Source organism: Microcaecilia unicolor, chromosome 7 (genome assembly GCF_901765095.1).
Source record: "Microcaecilia unicolor chromosome 7, aMicUni1.1, whole genome shotgun sequence".
Classification (NCBI taxonomy): domain Eukaryota; kingdom Metazoa; phylum Chordata; class Amphibia; order Gymnophiona; family Siphonopidae; genus Microcaecilia; species Microcaecilia unicolor.
The window spans coordinates 12,139,165-12,159,338 of NC_044037.1; the positions used below are offsets into that span (position 1 = coordinate 12,139,165).

General features: G+C 45.2%; 1 protein-coding gene across 1 annotated transcript in view; it reads left to right on the plus strand.

Moving 5' to 3' along the window:
• Nucleotides 1–20,174, plus strand: part of ARHGEF9 (Cdc42 guanine nucleotide exchange factor 9) — a 429,305-nt gene that overhangs the window by 102,000 nt on the left and 307,131 nt on the right. The window contains exon 5 of the mRNA XM_030210261.1: nt 503–612. Coding sequence (XP_030066121.1) covers nt 503–612 — 110 coding nt within the window. The remainder of the gene's footprint in view (nt 1–502; nt 613–20,174) is intronic.

Below are 20,174 nucleotides of genomic sequence, written 5' to 3' on the forward strand. Positions count from 1 at the left end.
TTTACATGGCATGTGATACTTTATATGTATATACCCGAGTTTGATTTGTCCTTGCCATTGTCAGGGCACAGACCGTAGAAGTCTGCCCAGCACTGTTCTTGTACTAAACGTTCTGAAGATTCTGGAATCCTAGAGAGTTACAAGATTCCGGAATCCCAATTAGTAGCAACATTCCATAGAGAACCCCAAAGAGTAACAAAGTAAATGATGGCAGATAAAGACCTGAATGGTCCATCCACTCTGTCCAACAAGATAAACTCATTTTACATGGTATGCGATACTTCATATGTATACCTGAGTTTGATTTGTCCTTGCGGTTCTCAGGGCACAGACTGTAGAAGTCTACCCAGCACTGTTCTTGTACTAAGTTCTGAAGGTAACGTTGATAAGCAGACCTCCGTATACGGAGACAGGGCTTGGCTCTGACGTCTCCTTCTGTTTTTGCATTTCATCCGCCTGTATGATTGCCAATTTTCTCTTGTTGCCGCTTTCCCCCTCCCAGCCGAGCCTGACCTGGGCTCGAAAACACTGCAAGTCCAAAGAGATGGCCGGAAAAGTAGACAAAAGGGGAAACCTACAAAGCCTTCAGATGACCTGCTGCCCATCCATAAAGTAAGTCTTTATTTAATTGGTTTATTTAATAATGGCATTACTCAGAACCAGTAGTGTAACATAGCCACTGGTGAGACAGCTGTAAATTCAGCCGACCTCCAATCGGCTGCTCTTCTCTCCACTCAGTGTGACCTTCTGTACCTCTCTTGATTGTCCTGTACTCAAGTCTTGCAAGCTCTTCAGAGGAAGGTGAAATGTCTTGTACTGCACAGTACGTTGTGATAGCTAAATACAGGCTGTTTCTGGAGGTGGGGAAGAGAAGTAGGACAGGTCCTTCCGAACAAGAATTTCTTTTTTCTTACTGTTTTTTTAACCTGTGTTCTGCTCATCTGGCTCTCCATACCTATATAACTCATATGACTGCCCCTTTCAACAGGGCCCTTTAACTAAGCTCTTAGAATCTGGGCTTAGCACATGCTACTGTGGGACTTTCCTGTGCCCTAAGCCCAGATTTGCCACTGCAATATGTAAAGGATTTGTCCTGTGCTAAAAGTTTCCATTTCCACGTAGGACTTGCAAAAAAAATAACAAGGGAGGTACTGGGGCTACCGTGCTAAATCTGCGTTATTCGGTTAGCACGTGCTAATCACCCATGCCAGGCCCCCTTCCCAAAATATTTTAATATGTTTAATATGTTTTGTGGAAAGCCTTTTTTCACACGTTAAGCACATGCTAGCGCTTGGCGCAATGTAGTAAAAGGGGTCCTATCTCTTGTGACAAACGCAGATTGTATGTGTCTTTAAGGGCAAAGTTGCTGTATCTCAAGAGCAGGGAGAAGAGCTGAAGCTTGTACTAAGACAGGGCTTCCCAAACCTGTATCGGTGACCCCACAGCCATTTGGGTTTTCAGGATAGCCGCAGTGAATATACATGAAATAAATTTGCATACACCAGAGACTAGGGTTACCGTACGTCCGGATTTACCTGGACATGTCCTCTTTTTGAGGACATGTCCGGGCGACCGGACGGGTTTTGCCAGTCCGCCCGTTTGTCCGGATTTCCGGGCCTATCCTAGCCTCCCCTCCCCTTCCCTTACGTACTATCTACTGCCCTGGTGGTCTAGTGACCTCTTTGGGGCAAGAAAGAGCCCCCTCTTTCCTGCCCCGAGTGCTGCCTTGCCCTGCATTCTGTTGCTGTGACAGTCTCGGGATTCAAAATGGCCACCGAGAGTTGAAGCGGCCTAGCAAGACTTCAACTCTCTGCGGCCATCGACGAAGAAGGGCAACCTTCGAAAGCTAATCAAAAATGTATTATGTCCAATAAAAAAAGGTATCATCTTATTTTCTTTTCCATGTTTTATTTTGTTTGATTTCTATTGATAACCTTAAAGAATGAGTGTAAATTATAAGATTTTATAATCTATGCTCATAATTGTGCAGTCCGTCCATGTGTATTTGTCATCGTTTCTGCATACATACTGATAAAATCACGTCCAGGGGAACAGAGCGCATTTATTTGCATAAGTGACTATCGCCATTTACATTCTTTGCTCCTAAAACTAGGCCCCTCCATCTGAAATCAGCCTCTCACTGGCACGTTTACAATTGCCTGATAAGTACAGATGAGCCCATTACTAGGAAAATGGCGAGACTCAGACTGGAATATCCACAGCTCTGTTCCATTAAGCGGCTGCCTACATCGAGCCCTCTTATCACGTAAAAGAAGTGTAAGGTTGAATGCAGACAGTGAGGGAAGCCTCTGGATGTCTGGGCTCTTGCTTGATAGCTCCTGTGATAATCTACGGATGTTACCGGATTTCTGAAGCCCTTATTACAAAAGGACTGAACTTCCGTGAGGTGGTTCTGGCAATCTTCTTCCCTGTGGCTATTTTTTGTCATGACAGACCCTGGGGGGATGCGCTGGTTATACCTTTCTGCAAATGAGCCAACGTCAGCGCAGCACAGAAATAGCTTCCATGTACTTAAAGAAGGGATAAAATATGATGAATCCACTTATGTATGCCTGTGCGAAGCCTAGCCTGAAATTCCTCGAGAAAATATTTCAGCATAAGTCTCTCATGAGCTGGCTGATGCCTGTCCCTGATTTATAGACAGGGGAAGGGGCGAGATTTTCTGACACACAAAATCATTTCTTGCTTGGAATGTGCATGTGTAGAATGAGACAGTGGGAGGCTGTTCATGTCTTTCCTTCACCTTCATTTTTCCTGTGGAGGAGTGGCCTAGTGGTTAGAGCACTGGTCTTGCAATCCAGAGGTGGCCAGTTCAAATCCCACTGCTGCTCCTTGTGATCTTGGGAAGTCACTTAACCCTCCATCACCTCAGGTACAAACTTAGATTGTGAGCCCTCCTGGGACAGAGAAATATCCAGAGTACCTGAATGTAACTCACCTTGAGCTACTACTGAAAAAGGAGTGAGCAAATATAAATTTTGCCTCATCTGTTTGTATGTTTTTTATTCTTTAGCTTGGAAACTTCTCCCTTTGGGTTTCCAGCTGATCCAGAACCAGCCTCTATAAGCCTACAGCAATGTTTTCCAGGTTGGTCCTGGAGAACCCCCTAGCCAGTTCAGGATATCCACAATGAATATGCATGAGATTTACATACAATGGAGGAAGTGTATGCAAATTAACGTCATGCATATTCTTTGTGGATATCCTGAAAACCCGACTGGCAAGGGAGTACTCCAGGACCAACCTGGAAAACATTGCTGTAGGCTTATAGAGGCTGGTTCTGGATCAGCTGGAAACCCAAAGGGAGAAGTTTCCAAGCTAAAGAATAAAAAACATACAAACAGATGAGGCAAAATTTATATTTGCTCACTCCTTTTTCAGTAGTAGCTCAAGGTGAGTTACATTCAGGTACTCTGGATATTTCTCTGTCCCAGGAGGGCTCACAATCTAAGTTTGTACCTGAGGCAATGGAGGGTTAAGTGACTTGCACAAGATCACAAGGAGCAGCAGTGGGATTTGAACCATTGCAAGACCGGTGCTCTAACCACTAGGCCACTCCTCCACCCCAAAGAATCTTGTTACTCTTTGGGGTTCTACATGGAATGTTGCTACACTTTGAAATTCTGCATGGAATCTTGTTATTCTTTAGAATTCTAGAATCTTTATTTATTTAGATTTTGCTCACACTTTTTTCAGTAGTAGCTCAAGGTGAGTTACATTCAGGTACTCTGGATATTTCTCTGTCTCAGGAGGGGATATCCTAAACTGGCTAGGGGGACTCCAAGACCAACTTGGGAAACACTGGTCTGTAGCACCAGGAGCTCTCATTCAAAGTTCTTTTTGTTTGTCTCCCCTCTCTAAATGACCCAGCCATCACAGTGACTACCATTGATCAACGGCCACAAGCAGTAGCTGCCTCTGTAATCAGGCTTGCCACTAGGTGTCACCATTGAGCAATAAGCAAGAACGCCCTCTGCCCCAGGAAGCAGTGAACTCTATGGCACTGGGTGATATTCTATAAATACGCGCGTAAATCTATGAAACAGCCATTTCCACACCCTTAACTGTTCTGCACGGTAGAATTTAGGCACACTGCATTAGAGAATACGCTTAGCAAGTTGTGCGTGCAAATTCTAATTAGTGGCAATTAGTGTTCATTATTGCTTTAAGTGCTGTTAAAACTGCCGATTAGCTTATTAAGCCAATTAAGTTACGCATGTAATTATTGAATTCACGTGGATCTCTAGGCGCAGTATATAGAATCCGGTAGACAGGGCCAGATTCTATAAATCGCGCTCAAAAATGGGCACCAGAAAAGATCAGTGGTTGACACCCTTTCTAGAATTGGGCTTGGCGCTGATCTGTTCTGTGCCCAACTTTAGGCGCCAGACTTAACCCCTGCTGAAATCTGATGTAAATGCTGGCACCCAAGTTGGGTATGGATGTCCAATGTACTGTAATATATTGACACGCCCATACTCCTCTCCTGGCCACACCCCCTTATGAGATGCACGTGATGAGGTTTGAGTGCCAGGCGTTATAGAATCATGCGTAGCCAGATATATTTGTGCACTCCGCTCCATGGATGAATCCTTCTTATCTGTTCCCTTCTCCACTACTGCCAACTCCAGACTTCGCGCCTTCTGTCTCGCTGCACCCTATGCCTGGAATAAACTTCCTGAGCCCCTACATCTTGCCCCATCCTTGGCCACCTTTAAATCTAGACTGAAAGCCCACCTCTTTAACATTGCTTTTGACTCGTAACCACTTGTAACCACTCGCCTCCACCTACCCTTCTCTCCTCCTTCCTGTACACATTAATTGATTTGATTTGCTTACTTTATTTTTTGTCTATTAGATTGTAAGCTCTTTGAGCAGGGACTGTCTTTCTTCTATGTTTGTGCAGCGCTGCGTACGCCTTGTAGCGCTATAGAAATGCTAAATAGTAGTAGTAGTAGTAGTAAATCCTATTTGGTGCCAATTAACATCATTAATTGGTTGTTAGCGGTCAATTATTCCTCGTTAATAGATTGTTAGCCAATTAAGTTTTGTGCACCTCTCAGGATCATGTCCAGGGGATATTACAGGCATGCCAAAATATAGATATGCTGATGCCAACTTAACCACTATTCTGTAATGGCATCTTGGCACCCAGTACAGAACTTCCTCCGTTATGATTCCTCTGGGAAATTGAGGAAAAGCGAAGCAGGAAGTGGCTTAGATGTATCAGCCTCTCCATTTAGCCTTGAGATATCCGAATTTTGAGAGTCATCTTCAGATGAGATTCCTACTAGGGCCACTTTCTAGTTTTATTTACTGGATAACATAAAAGTGTTGGCATTTTATTTTAGTAAGAAAGACATTTCCTTTTGTGGGCAGAGGATTTATCTCTTCCCCGATGTTTCTAAGGTCACTCAGGCATGACCTAGACAATTTCTTCAGCTGAAGCCCAGAATTTTAGTTCTGAATGCTGTATTTGTCTGAAATGCAAATGCCCGGTTTCCTTGCAGGGGAATAGATATGTCTTTGTGGAGTTTATTCAGATGGAGGAATTTCTTAAGGGAAAAGGTGCCTAGTGATGGTTTCTAAGAAGGGAAGAGTTGTGTGTCTGTGGGTAGATTTGAATCATATGATATGACGTATTATTGCTCTCCTGGTTGATATTGGTGCTTTGCATTTTCATTATTATCTCCCTTCTTCTGTTATTAGTGCAATGGGATTGGTATTGGGTATTTCATAGTTTATCACGAGTGAATGAATGGTCTCTGTTAAATAAATTTGGAAATATTAACAAAAATAAATAAAAAGCCTTTTTTACACATATGTTATCACAAAGGCGAATAAAAAAGCCTTTTTATGAAATACCACCTGGCTTAAATGTACACGCCTTGTCAAGAAAATGTGCACTTTGCTGGTAGCCATAGCTGGGGGCATGGCCTGGGTGCAGTTTGCATCCTTGCAAACTGTAGACGAAAACATTGAGCAGGTGCAAATGTCCATGCCTACATTCACGGAACGATTCCTTCCACCTGCGCTGGTCTTTTATACGGACACATACACAACTATCTGTGTTTATACAATACCACCCACAAAGGCTCCTCTTAACCTTTTTACATAATTACCCTCATAATAGGGATGTTCAGCTGTTTTATGTATAGCAATGTAGCTTAATTTAGGACAGGTTTTTTTTTCTGGAATAAATTAAACTATCTAACTATACAGACAATGGCTGAATTTTGCTGCTCATCCAGGTAGTATGACATTCTGCTTGTGCCCCCCTCCCCCCCCCCCCCCCCCCCCCCCCCCGCTCCTCCCCATCATTATGAGGGTAATTATATAAGGAGTTGTTCACTTGAAGTGGTAAAAGGCATGCCCACTTTGGGCTGTATTAGGAGCTCTTTTTCGAAAGGGTGTTAAGCCCTTAGCGTGGCATTAGCATGGAAAAATAGGCAAGCACAAAACACGTTAAAATGCTTTGTATGATTTCGCCTGTGTGTGCACGTGAAGCGCGCGTTAACATTTTTATTATTTTATTTTTTAGAGGGGTGTGTCGTGGGCAGAGAGCGGCCATTTCTTGCGCTATCCAGCTAGTGAACTCTGATTAGTGTGTGTGAACCAGATAGTGCAGACTGGGCTCTGTCTAGGCAGTTGCCTAGGTATCCTAAAAAAAAAAGGGGGGGCTTACATTCACTCCTAAAGGGAGAGAAATGAAGGAACCTTGTAATTGAATGCTGCAGTTGCTAAAGATAAGTTTGACCTGGCCCGTGCCTCATGAGGAACATGTATAGGGTCTTCGGCTTGGTCTCCTTTTTTTGTTCCTGGTTTCTCTGCTGCCAGGACCCTGCTTTTCATGCTTATTGTTTTAATCAATTTTCTGTACCAGAACTAGAGGTGTGTAATGTCTTGGGTTGCTAGGAAACAGCAGAAGATTTCTTGGTAAATGCACAGGGATTTAGTTTTGCCCCATTTGCCGGGGAATTTCTTGCTTTGAGATGTAGTGGCCCCATGCCCCCACCTTGCAGACACAGAGAGATGTTGTTCTTTAGGCTTAACCAGTTGAGTCTTGACCTTCAGAGAAGGAACCTGATCCGGGACACACCTTAGAAACCTGCCACAAATTGAACATTACGGGAAGAAAAAGTAAACAAGCAAATTAGTGTAAGGCTTGGTAGAAATAATAATTTCGGGAGAATTGTGCCTGCACCTTTCCAGTGGCCTGACTCATGAAGATGACCTGTGCTCCTTGGTTGAATTGTTTTTTTGTGATGCGCAGGGAGGGGAAAGGGAAATGGGATTTGATATACCGCCTTTCTGAGGTTTTTTTCAACTACATTCAAAGCGGTTTACATATGTTCAGGTACTTATTTTGTACCTGGGGCAATGGAGGTGTGTTATTGCAATAAGGTATCGTTTGACAGAACATTCTTCACATAAATATTGATACAACCAGAGAATATGTGCATGGTGTAACAGACTCCTGACGCAGGCCAGCTAGGCCGAAACACAGCTGTGTTGAGTCATATCACCTTAATAAATTCAAAGTTTTATTATTATTTTTGTGTCGTCTGTTTTTGATTTTATTTTTGGTTTCTATTTGTTTTATTTTTAATTTTTTCCTTGCTGAATTTTTTTTTTAATATTATTTTTTTTTCCCTTTTTGGCGTCATCTTCGCTGTTTTTGGCAATTGTTGTTTTTCTGTGAAGACTGTGTTGTGGACAGGGTTAAGTGACTTGCCCAGAGTCACAAGGAGCTGCAGTGGGAATCGAACTCAGTTCCCCAGGATCAAAGTCCACTGCACTAACCTGAGATGGGCAGTGGCCTGGGTAGGCCTGGACCCTTCTGTCATTCTTCCTTTCTCAGTTGCTCCTTTGTTCCTGGAAGCCAGATCTTTGAAAATCTTTCCTCCTTCTCCCTCCATAGCCAATAATGCCCTGAAGGGGACTCCAGAAACCCGCTGTTAAATTATTTTAGCAGTACAGATGGTGGGGTAGGGTGGGGGGGGTAGGTGGGGACCTCTTCAGTAGAAATTGGTAGCGTAGGACCTGCTGCCGCCCTCTTTCTTTGCAGCGCTGTACGCCTGAGCGGCAGTAAATCATTGTCATGGTAATGCTTCTGTCTCTATGGTGCTGCTGAGGAGGATTTGAATCTGTATTGAGGCTTCATCCCATGTCTGCATGTCAGCACCTCTGCTCTCTGGCCTTCCCTTATTTTGGAGGTGCTGTCTTTTAACCCTTTCTTTGCTGTGTGATGTAGACCAGTACTAGCTATGCTGACAGCGTTTGGCAAAGGAAGGAGCATATAGATCTGAGCTCATTCAGAGGAGCTGCAACCTGCATAGTGAAGGGAAAGCAGACTGGGAGGAGGGGCAGAAACACCTTCTGAGGTGCAGCCTCACAACATTTTCAACAAAGTCCATTGTCATGCTGGCAATGGTCGAAGAAGGCAGCACTTCTCAATCCCATGCATGGGAGCCACCCAAGTTCCCAAGCAGCCTAGTTTTCAGGACAGCCACAATGAATATGCATGAGAGATATTTCCCGGCACTCTGTACAAATAGTTTTCATGTATGGTCTTGTGGATATGCTGAGAACCTGTCTGGATGGGCAGTGCTGGATTACCTAATAGGCACAGTGGGCACTTGATTACAGGGTAGGATAGCTGTAATGTAGCCTGAACAGGGCTGGTGTTAGTGGGTGGCAGCCAGGGCAATTGCCCTGGACTCCTTTGTGACAGGGGACCCCAAGGGGCTCATTTTCAAAGCACTTAGACTTACAAAGTTCCATAGGTTACTGTAACTAAAACGAATCGGAGAAAATTTTTCTTCACTCAACTTGTAATTAAACTCTGGAATTCGTTGCCAGAGAATGTGGTAAAGGCAGTTAGCTTAGCGGAGTTTTAAAATGGTTTGGACGGTTTCCTAAAGGAAAAGTCCATAGACCATTATTAAATGGACTTGGGGAAAATCCACTGTTTCTGGGATAAGCAGTATAGAATGTTTTGTACTTTTTGGGGATCTTGCCAGGTATTTGTGACCTGGATTAGCCACTGTTGGAAACAGGATGCTGGGCTTGATGGACCTTTTGTCTTTCCCAGTTTGGCAATACTTATGTACTTATGTAAGTCTTCCTCAATCTTTAGAAGGAATAGTTTGAAGGTGGGCTTTGTGCCCTGGGCTCCTGCAAGTGTAACAAGGAAGAGCTGATGTAGGTCGTTTGGTCCATATGCTGCTCATCCCTTACGTGCTTGGTTTCTGCTTGTGGAAGCACTGACCTCTACTGGTGATGCACGGTACAGGTTTGTTTACATGCAATGCAGCTCTATCACCCATGGCTCTCACTCTGTCAAGAAAGGCCCCCCAAAAGCCTAGGGGTCACCAGAGTCTTGAACTGCCACTGTGCTGGGTAATCCCCATGGACCACATTGAGAACCTGTGTGCTGCTGATATGACTCTGAACAGGTTAATTAGAATCCATGACCGCCCCCCCCACCCGATACCTTATTTATCACATACCATAATTGATGAGGCTCCCATTGTATGTGCACATAATAACTGTTTATGCATTCTAAAGGGTTTTAAACAAATTCTGCTACTTCTGAATGCATTCAACAGAAAGCACACATTAGGAGCAGCCCCCTCCCCTCCAGCAGTGAGAGAGTGTGCCCTTGTGTGCATGTTCTGTCCATGTGTTTATGTGTGTGTGGGGGTGTATGTGTCTGTGTATATATGTTTGGTCCATGTGTTTATCCATGTGTGTGTGTGTGCACGTGTGCAAGTGTTGACCATGTGTTTGTGTGTGTGCATATTGTGTCCATGTTTTCATCTGTGTGTTTGTGTGTATGTGTGTTTGCGTGTGCATGTTTTGCCCATGTTTGTGTATGTGTGTTTTGTCTGTGTATTTATCTGTATGTGATTACATGTTTTTGTGCATGTTTGGTCCATGTGTTTATCTGTTACATGCGCACGTGTTGACCATGTGTGTGTTTGCATGTTTTGTCCATGTTTTCATCTGTGTGCATGTTTTGCACATGTGTTTATGTGTGTTTTGTCCGTGTATTTATCTGTGCGTGATTGCATGTTTTGTCTGTGTGTGTATGTTTGGTCCATGTGTTTATCCATGTGTGTGTCTGTGTGCACGTGTGCAAATGTTGACCATGTGTTTGTGTATGTGTGTTTTGTCTGTGTATTTATCTGTAAGTGATTACATGTTTGGTTTGTGCATGTTTGGTCCATGTGTTTATCCGTTACATGCGCACGTGTTGACCATGTGTGTGTTTGCATGTTTTGTCCATGTTTTCATCTGTGTGCAGGTGTGTGTGTTTGCATGTGCATGTTTTGCCCATGTGTTTATGTGTGTGTTTTGTCCGTGTATTTATCTGTATGTGATTGCATGTTTTGTCTGTGTGTGTGTGTGTGTATGTTTGGTCCATGTGTTTATCCGTGTGTGTGTCTGTGTGCAAATGTTGACCATGTGTTCGTGTGTGTGCATGTTTTGTCCATATGTTTATCTGTGTGTGATTGCATGATTTGCCTTGTATTCATTTATGTGTGTGCACGTGTGTGTGTTTGATTGTGAAAAGCAGGCGTAAGGAGACTGAAGTATAGCCGCTTTGTATGACATGTGTCCTTCCCTATGGAACTATTTCACCTGCCTGTCTGGTGCTCATTACAGAATAAGCAAGGTTCTGCATCTGGAATCCTGACCAGCAAAGAGCCGCTAGGGAGACATGAAAGGCTTTCCCTGCTTGATTTCCCTAAAAGGGTCAGACAGGAGAAGGGCACTGCTGCTCCCCCAGCCTCCCGCCTTCCTTGCAAATGCTGCCTGCATGGATTCATCCCGGGGAGCTGAGGAGAGGAACTGCTGACGTGCAGGCCTTTTAATGAAAAGGGAGCCCCTGGGTTGGCAGCACATTAAGCCGAGACTAAATTGCGTGGAGACTTGAAGTCGATCAGCTGGGCTACTTATTTTTCAGCCAAGCAGGGGCTGGTTGCTCTGCGTTCCAAGGTAATTAAACTGTGCAGACACACTCCAATATACATATAAGGATTTATTCTGAAGTGTCACTGGAACTGTTTTGGCTTACATGTGGCCAGCTGTAATATCACTCTGTAGGCAGAGGGGTCAGCAAAGTTAATTAGAGAAAAGAAGCAGGTTTGATTATAACCCTGCTATCAAAAGCTGTGAGAGCCCAGTGCAGGGAAAGATCAGATGGAGATAAAAATCTCATACAGTATTCTGTTAAAAGACATTTTTTTCTTCGAATCATCTTTATTAACAACAAAGAGCAGCCGCACAATTTAAAAAAAAAGTTTTTTTTTATATACAAACCCTTAACATCCCCCTCCCACCACGCTACTAACATCCCCCCTCCCCCCCACGCTACCCATGCCTAAGATAGAGCAGTGCTCTGTATTCAGATCCAGGCTGAAAGACCACCTTATTGAGGCTGCTTTCAATTCTTCTCCTAATTCCCCGGTTCAGTACCCTTGTTGCAAAAAATACAGATCAGTTCTGCTCGATTGTTAGCAAGTGCTTCTCATTTTGAACATGTATCTGCCACTCATCGCTCGTTGCATTGGTTACCAGTCCACTCTCGAGTGCTGTACAAGGTGGCACGTTTGATCCATCAAGTGTGCTTTGAGTGTGTTCCTGGGTACCTTAGAGATGTGATTCAAATGTATCAGCTTTCACGATCCTTGCGGTCTGAAAACTTGAAGTTACTGGCCAATGTTAAATCGCAGGCTGTAAGATATGCTGATACTTGGAGAACACTGCAGGTCCACCCATTTGGACTAATTTGCCAGTTTATTTGAGACGTCTAGATCCCTTTCCCGGTCTTGAGCACATTAAACATCACCTGCCATTTGGATACCCAGTCTCATAAGGTCCTCTTGCACTTTTTTACAATCCTCTTGTAATTTAATAACTTTGTGTCATCAGCAAATTTAATGACCTCACTAGTTACTAGTTACTCCCATCTAAAAAGCAGCGGTCCCAGCACAGACCCCTGGGAAACCCCACTATCTACCCTTCTCCATTGAGAATACTGACCATTTAACCCTACTCTCTGTTTTCTGTTTTTTAACCAGTTTTCTAAATCCACAATAGGACACTACCTCCTATCCCATGACTCTCCAATTTCCTCAGTTATTGTAGCCCTGGTTTTATCTTGCTTAGATTACTGCAACGCCCTGTACAACAATCTCCCTTTTAGAACCCTAGAGCATTTTCAACTGGTCTGATCAACCACAGTAGAGTTTACTTCACAAGGTTCACTGGTACGATCATGTATCCCACCCCCCTCTTCTTCAGGACGAGCATTGACTTCCCATCTCAGCACATGCACAGTTTAAGAGATTAATCGCATAAAGCCTATGTTGCTACTTATTTATCGACTCTCCGTACACCTTGTGTACCTACTTGCTACCTTCGCTCTTCTCAAACAGCTTTACTTCTCTTCCATCCCTTGCGCACATGAGCCTCAATCTCACCGGAGATTCTGCCTTCTCCTATTTCGGACCTTTGGAACTTCCTTCCTGGCTCAAACATGTGCCAAAACATCTCTCTGGAAATGTCAGGAATTGATTAAAACATGGTTATTCAAATGGTCTTTTCTACTTCTTAATCAGTTTATCGAGACCTGTGTTCACTTTCCTTCCCCTCCTTCCACCATGTCCCCCTCCTGGTCCAGCCCTCTGAGTTCCCTGTCCTTTGCCCTGTCTATTAACCCTCTTCTCCCTCAGTAACCAGAACTGTTTGCTTTAAATACCTGCTGTAAACTGCTTTGCTCTGTCTTTGGCTTTAAAGGTGACAAATAAAGAAATAATCGTAGATGCTGTCATTCTGGGTATCTAATTTTTAAACAGACTTCTCCACAACCTTTTAAAGAAGCTAAACCCAATCAAATAAAAATCCAAAATAGCTGCTTATTTAAGTAGAATTCTTGTCTAAGTAAAATGTTACCAGTTGGAATATTAATAAAGAAGACTTTTTGCAATTAAGTCACCCAGGGCCCCTTTCACTGGCTTCCTATCCGTTTCCGCATACTGTTCAAACTCCTCTTATTGACCTACAAGTGCATTCACTCTGCAGCTCCTCAGTACCTCTCCACTCTCATCTCTCCCTACATTCCTCCCCGGGAACTCCGTTCACTGGGTAAATCTCTCTTATCTGCACCCTTCTCCTCCACCGCTAACTCCAAACTCCGTTCCTTTTATGTTGCTGCACCATATGCCTGGAATAGACTTTCTGAGCCGGTACGTCAAGCTCCATCTCTGGCCGTCTTCAAATCTAAGCTAAAAGCCCACCTTTTTGATGCTGCTTTTAACTCCTAACCCTTATTCACTTATTCAGAACCCTTATTTTATCATCCTCACTTTAATATTCCCTTATCTCTTATTTGTCCTGTTTGTCTGTCCTAATTAGATTGTAAGCTCTGTTGAGCAGGGACTGTCTCTTCATGTTCAAGTGTACAGCACTGCGTACATCTAGTAGCGCTATAGAAATGATAAGTAGTAATAGGAATCTTTGGGTTTCTGGAATCTTGCTGCTCTTTGGGATTCCGCACAGAATGTTGCTGCTCTTTGGGATTCCGGAACCTTGTTACTCTTTGGGATTCCAGAATCTTGAAACTTTGTCCTTATCCCTTATTTGTCCTGTTTCTCTGTCTTGATTAGATTGTAAGGTCTGTCTAGCAGGAACTGTCTCTTCATGTTCAAGTGTACAGTGCTGCGTACGTCTAGTAGCGCTATAGAAATGATAAGTAGTAGTAGTAATACTTTTACGAACTACTGCAAAAGGGGGCCTGTGCCCCCAAGGCCCCTTTTTACTGCAGTAGGTAAAAGGTCAGGAAATGGCCATATGGCAAGTGAAGCACTTGCCACATGACTGTTTCGGGGGGGGGGGGGGGGCTAACCCTGTGCTAACTGGGCAGCATGCGGCACTGCCTGATACCACCCTTCAGGGGTGGGGTGATCACTGAGGGACCCACCCCACAATAGCCAGACCCCCTGCAACCAGTCACAGAATCTGTCTGGTGTGTAGAGCCTGAACTCTTTCATTAAAACTTGGGGACCGTGGGTCAATTTTAGCAGACATTGGAAAAGGTGCCGGTACTCAGTACCCCAAGTACCCCCTCAAAAAAAGCCCTGCATATAATGCCCCCTATCGAATGGATAAACTCAAGCAGTGGAAGTGGACAGAGGGTGTTTTAGGGCTGGAAATTTAAAAGACAGGAGCTGTCAAAGATGTAAAAAATAAACTGTGTCTTTCGTTCACTGAATCGTCTGGTTGGCACAGGTTAATAGCAGCAAGCACACCTCTCTCTTCCTGACATCCCCTCATCAAACATAAGTGGTTCAGGTTTGTTAATTAATATATCTGCTGTCCGTGTGGCGCTTTGCTTCTCCTGTTCTGAAATAACTAGATTTGCAAACAGGAAGAAGCTTCTGCTATTAAGAGCTATTTTGCTTTGTGAAGCGAAATGTAAAAAGAGGGTCTGTGAGACCCCGAGCGGGGGTTGGGGAGTGGGTAGGGTTACCATATGTCCGGATTTGCCGCTTTGAGGCCGCTTTCAGTGGTATAGAGCGGGGTTTAAATGTTCTACATAAATAAAATAAATATGTCCGGATTTACCCGGACATGTCCTCTTTTTCAGGGCATGTCCGGGCAACCGAGCGGGTTTTGCCAATCTGCCCATTTGTCCAGAAATCTGGACAAATGGGCAGATTGCTAGCCTCCCCTCCCCTTACTTACTAGTGCTCTGGTGGTCTAGTGACCTCTTCCGCCTTCGGGGCAGGAAAGAGCCCCCTCTTTCCTGCCCGGAGCACTGCCCTGCATGCATCTTTCCTGTTGCTGATTCTCGGAGCCGATTCAAAATGGCCGCCGAGAGTTGACGTGAGCTCGTGAGACTTCAACTCTCGGCGGCCATTTTGACTCGGCGCCGAGATCAGCAACAGGAAAGATGCATGCAGGGCAGCGCTCCGGGCAGGAAAGAGGGGGCTCACTAGACCACCAGGGCAGTAGTAAGGTAAGGGGAGGGGGGTGACGGGGAGGGAGTGGGGAGGGTAAAATGTGACAGGGGGCAGAGCGAGGGTGTGAAAGGGGGTGGGCAGGGTGTGGTGGGGCGGGGCATGTGTCCTCCTTTTTGGGAGACAAAACATGGTAACCCTAGGAGTGGGCCAGTAAATAACACAGCCGGACAAAGGGGTGAAAACAAAAATAAATATTTATTCAAAGGAATCTTCGGGCCTGTTCCTTTCACAGAACCCGAGATACAGGATAGGAAACTTCTGCAGTCCAGTGCATTCAGTTGTAAGCCAGCCTCTGACAGTAGGCCCAACACGACTGCCGGGGTTGCCATGCCATAAATACAGTCGAATAGTTCTTGGTTCTCTGTCAAGGTTCAGGTCTAGCTCCAGCCAGACCTCAGAGCAAAACTACTACTTAACATTTCTGCAGCGCTGTACAATTTAACATAGAGGGACGGTCCCTGCTCAAGGAGCTTACAATCTAAGAGACAAGTGAACGGACAGTCCGATAGGGGCGGTCAAATTGGGGCAGTCTGGATTTAGTGAACGGTAAGAGTTAGGTGCCGAATGCAGCATTGAAGAGGTGGGTTTTAAGCAAAGACTTGAAGATGGGCAGGGAGGGAGCTTGGCGTAAGGGCTCAGGAAGGTTGTTCCAAGCATAGGGTGAGGCGAGGCAGAATGAGCAGAGCCTGGAGTTGGCGGTGTTGGAGAAGGGTACAGAGAGGAGGGATTTGTCCTGTGAACGGAGGTTACGGGCGGGAACATAGAGGGAGATGAGGGAGGAGAGGTAGTGAGGGGCAGCAGACTGAATGCATTTGCAGGTAAGAAGGAGAAGCTTGAATTGAATGCGGTATCTGATTGGAAGCCAGTGAAGTGACCTGAGGAGAGGAGTGATATGAGTAAATCGGTTTTGGCGGAATATGAGACGTGCCGCAGAGTTCTGAACAGATTGAAGGGGGGATAGATGGCTAAGTGGGAGGCCAGTGAGGAGCAAGTTGCAGTAGTCAAGGCGAGAGGTAATGAGAGCGTGGACGAGAGTTCGGGTGGTGTGTTCAGAGATGAAAGGGCGAATTTTGCTGATGTTAAAGAGGAAGAAGCGGCAGGGCAGTCTGCTGGATATGCGCAGAGAAGGAGAGGGAGGAGTCAAAGATGACTCCAAGGTTGCGGGCAGATGAGACGGGGAGGATGAGGGTGTTATCAACTGAGATAGAAAGTGGAGGAAGAGGAGACGTGGGTTTTGGTGGAAAGACGATGAGCTCGGTCTTGGACATGTTCAGTTTCAGGTGGCGGTTGGACATCCAGGCAGCAATGTCAGATAGGCAGACTGATACCGTTGCCTGGGTCTCTGCGGTGATGTCTGGTGTGGAGAGATACAGTTGGGTGTCATCAACATAGAGATGATACTGGAAACCATGAAATGAGATCAGGGCGCCCAGGGAAGAGGTGTAGATTGAGAAGAGAAGGGGTCCAAGGCTTACCTTAGCCAGGTTGCAATTATGGAACTGTAGCTTAATGCACTAATTTGAAAGAAGAGTGTTGAGACCTTTGTGTTTATTGTTTTCACCATATATCCTCTTTTATAAGTGGGGACTCGGGTAGGATTGGGAGTGAGGACTCAGACACATGGTAGGGTGGAAGAGTGGGGATTGGGGGCTTAGGTAGGGGGGATAGTGGGGACTAGGTTTCTGGTTGAGGGTTATGGTAGGGTTGTTAGACTGAGGGCAGGATATGGACAGGGCCCTAGGCAATCTTTGTGCCCCCCCCCCCCACCCCCACCCCCAGATCTTTATTCATGGCCTCCTCCCCTTCCCCTTCTCCTTCTCAACTCTCTGGAAGTAGCTCTGGGGGTGGAGACATAGTTTGTGAGTGAAAGAAGCAACTGTGTGCGCTCTACAGCCGCGGCAGGTTTAAAACCAAAAGGAGGCGCTGTGCTTTCGCTTGGGGAAAATCGGTGCAGATCGCATGGGTGAAAAGTCTGGGTAGTTCGCTTAAGTGCAGTTTGAAACCGGCTCCCAATAGACACATTTGTCATTAGCAGACCACTTTTATGCCTGTGTATCATAAGCAGAGCTTTTTTTGAGGGGGTACTTGGGGGTACTGAGTACCGGCACCTTTTCCACTGTCTGCTAAAATTGACCCATGGACTCCCAAGTTTTAATGAAAGAGCTCAGGCTGTACACACCAATTCTGCCTTGCCATAGATTCTGTGACTGGTTGCAGAGGGCCTGGCTATTGATGGGTCCATCAGTGATCACCTCACCCCTGAAGGGTGGCCTTAGCATTTGAGTACCGGCACCTTTTTTGCTAGTAAAAACACACTGATCATAACTCAGCTGCTCCACCTCTAGCCAGAACGATATCAAAGAGTTTTGCCATTAGTTATCAGTCCTATGATATATAATTTGTTTGAACCTACACAAACCAAATCAGGTTTTTTTGCAGTCTCCACGAATGCATCTGAACATCTGCTTGAGGTTTCCGTCCTGCGGCCTGGCTTCACCTGTCCTGCCCTCCCTGCTCTCATGGAGACACAGCCTGCAGCTCTTACCGGTGATGCGTGTTCATGAGCAGAAAGCATCACGCTGGGCTATTTTTGGCTTGGCTGCCTGTTGTTCTTAAAGGAAAGAAACAAAAGGAAAAATTTCAGCCCTTGGTAGAAAAAAAAGAAATCTGTTAAAAGCCTCAGAACAACATATTGTGCACAGAAAGTAACCCAGTGAGGCTGAAACAGATTGAGGAGAGTTTGGTCTTTAGAATGATATAAAAAAGGGGGGGGGGATTGCTTATTACCCCTTTCCAAAATAATATGCACTGTATTTTCTGGGAGAGTGGAGCACAGATCACCCACAGTTATCACTGACATCGAGGAACAGATTTGCACTTCAAACTTGGGGGGAGAAGCTTGGGGACTGGGGGAGGCTGTACTGACCGTCTTCAAATCTAAGCTAAAAGCCCACCTTTTTGATGCTTTTAACTCCTAACCCTTATTCACTTATACAGAACCCTTATTTTATCATCCTCACTTTAATATTCCCTTATCTCTTGTTTGTCCTGTTTGTCTGGCCTAATTAGATTGTAAGCTCTGTGGAGCAGGGACTGTCTCTTCATGTTCAAGTGTACAGCGCTGCGTACGTCTAGTAGCGCTATAGAAATGATAAGTAGTAGTAGTAGTACTTGCATCGCTCTGTGTGTTAGGGAGTGGGTGCTTCCTGTCAAGGATTTTGGTAATGGTGTGTTTAAAGAGCTATGAAAAAGTTACAGTCAGAGCTTTTGTGCCTTCAGTTTCCCACAAAGATGTTCCCCCCCCCCCCCCCGTGTTGCTCCCCCCCTTCTTGTCCACCACCGCACGTCACCCTCCCCCTGCTCCCTCCTACATCTCCTGTCCATATCCAGCTGAGCGTAACAGCAGTTAAGTGAAATCCAGCCTGAATAAGCTTTGTGTGCTCCCGGTTTCTGCCGCTTTGATCCGCTATTAATAAAAACACATAGCTGCCTCTGTATCTTTAGAAAATTGGCTGGAAAAGGGGGCATCCTTTTGGGGGGGGCCAAATACAGAGTCCCTTTTACTAAGTTGCATAGGTGCCTATGCGCGTCCAACACGCGCCAAATTGGAACTAACGGCCAGCTACCGCATGCAGGGACGGTAATTCCATTTATGACGCCCATCCAAAACATGTGGTAGAAAACATTTTCTGTTTTCTACCGCGTGGCTCTTAGGCGGCGGTAATCGGGAGTTTGCATGTGCTGACGCTTACCGCCCGGCTAGCGCATGAGACCTTACCGCTAAGTCAGTGGGTGGCGGTAAGGACTCAGGCCAAAAATGGACGCGTGCTGGTTTTAATTTTGCCGCATGTCCATTTTCGGCCACAAAAAAAGGCCTTTTTTTTCAGGCGTGCTGAAAAATGGACCTGTGCACCTGCAAAACCCACGCCTATGTCAGCGCAGGTCACTTTTCAGTGTGCCTTAGTTAAGTATGAGGAGAGACTTGCTTAACTAAACATGTATACTCTGGAGGAAAGGAGAAACAGGGGTGATATGATATAGACGTTCAAATATTTGAAAGGTATTAATCCGCAAACGAAACTTTTCCGGAGATGGGAAGGTGGTAGAACGAGAGGACATGAAATGAGATTGAAGGGGGGCAGACTGAAGAAAAATGTCAGGAAGTATTTTTTCACGGAGAGTGGTGGATGCTTGGAATGCCCTCCCCCGGGAGGTGGTGGAAATGAAAACGGTAACGGAATTCAAACATGCGTGGGATAAGCATAAAGGAATCCTGTGCCGAAGGAATGGATCCTCAGGAGCTTAATCGAGATCGGGAGGCGGGGATAGTGCTGGGCAGACTTATACAGTCTGTGCCAGAGCCGGTGGTTGGGAGGAGGGGCTGGTGGTTGGGAGGCGGGGATAGTGCTGGGCAGACTTATACGGTCTGTGCCAGAGCCGGTGGTTGGGAAGAGGGGCTGGTGGTTGGGAGGTGAGGATAGTGCTGGGCAGACTTATACGGTCTGTGCCAGAGCCAGTGGTTGGGAGGAGGGGCTGGTGGTTGGGAGGCGGGGATGGTGCTGGGCAGACTTGTACGGTCTGTGCCCTGAGGAGCACGGGTGCAAATCAAGGTAGGGTATACACAAAAAGCAGCAAATATGGGTTATCTTGTTGAGCAGACTGGATGGACCATGCAGGTCTTTTTCTGCCGTCATCTACTATGTTACTATGTTTGGGGGTAATTATATAAGTAGCTGCCTAGCTTTAGACTGCATGCAAGTGGTAATATTTTAATCTTTTATTTGTGTAAGGGGGCACCTGTGTGGGTAAATGACCTCTTCAGAAATATCGAACAATGTCAAAGTATGTACTATATTTGCTTGGCGTGTATGTTTACTGTTGGCATGCGTATGGTCAGAGGTTGTTTGTTTGTTTGTTTGTTTTGAAATGTTAATTTCTTATAGTTCTTTATTTGTATTATTAATTTTTTTTTATTATTAGTATATTGTATTACGTTTATTATTGTAAAACCACTATAAAACCTTACAGTATCGTGCTTCCAGCAAAGTACCTGGCAGAATCCCCAAAAGAAGCAAGATTCCATACTACTGATCCCAGAGCAAGCAGTGGCTTCCCCCATGT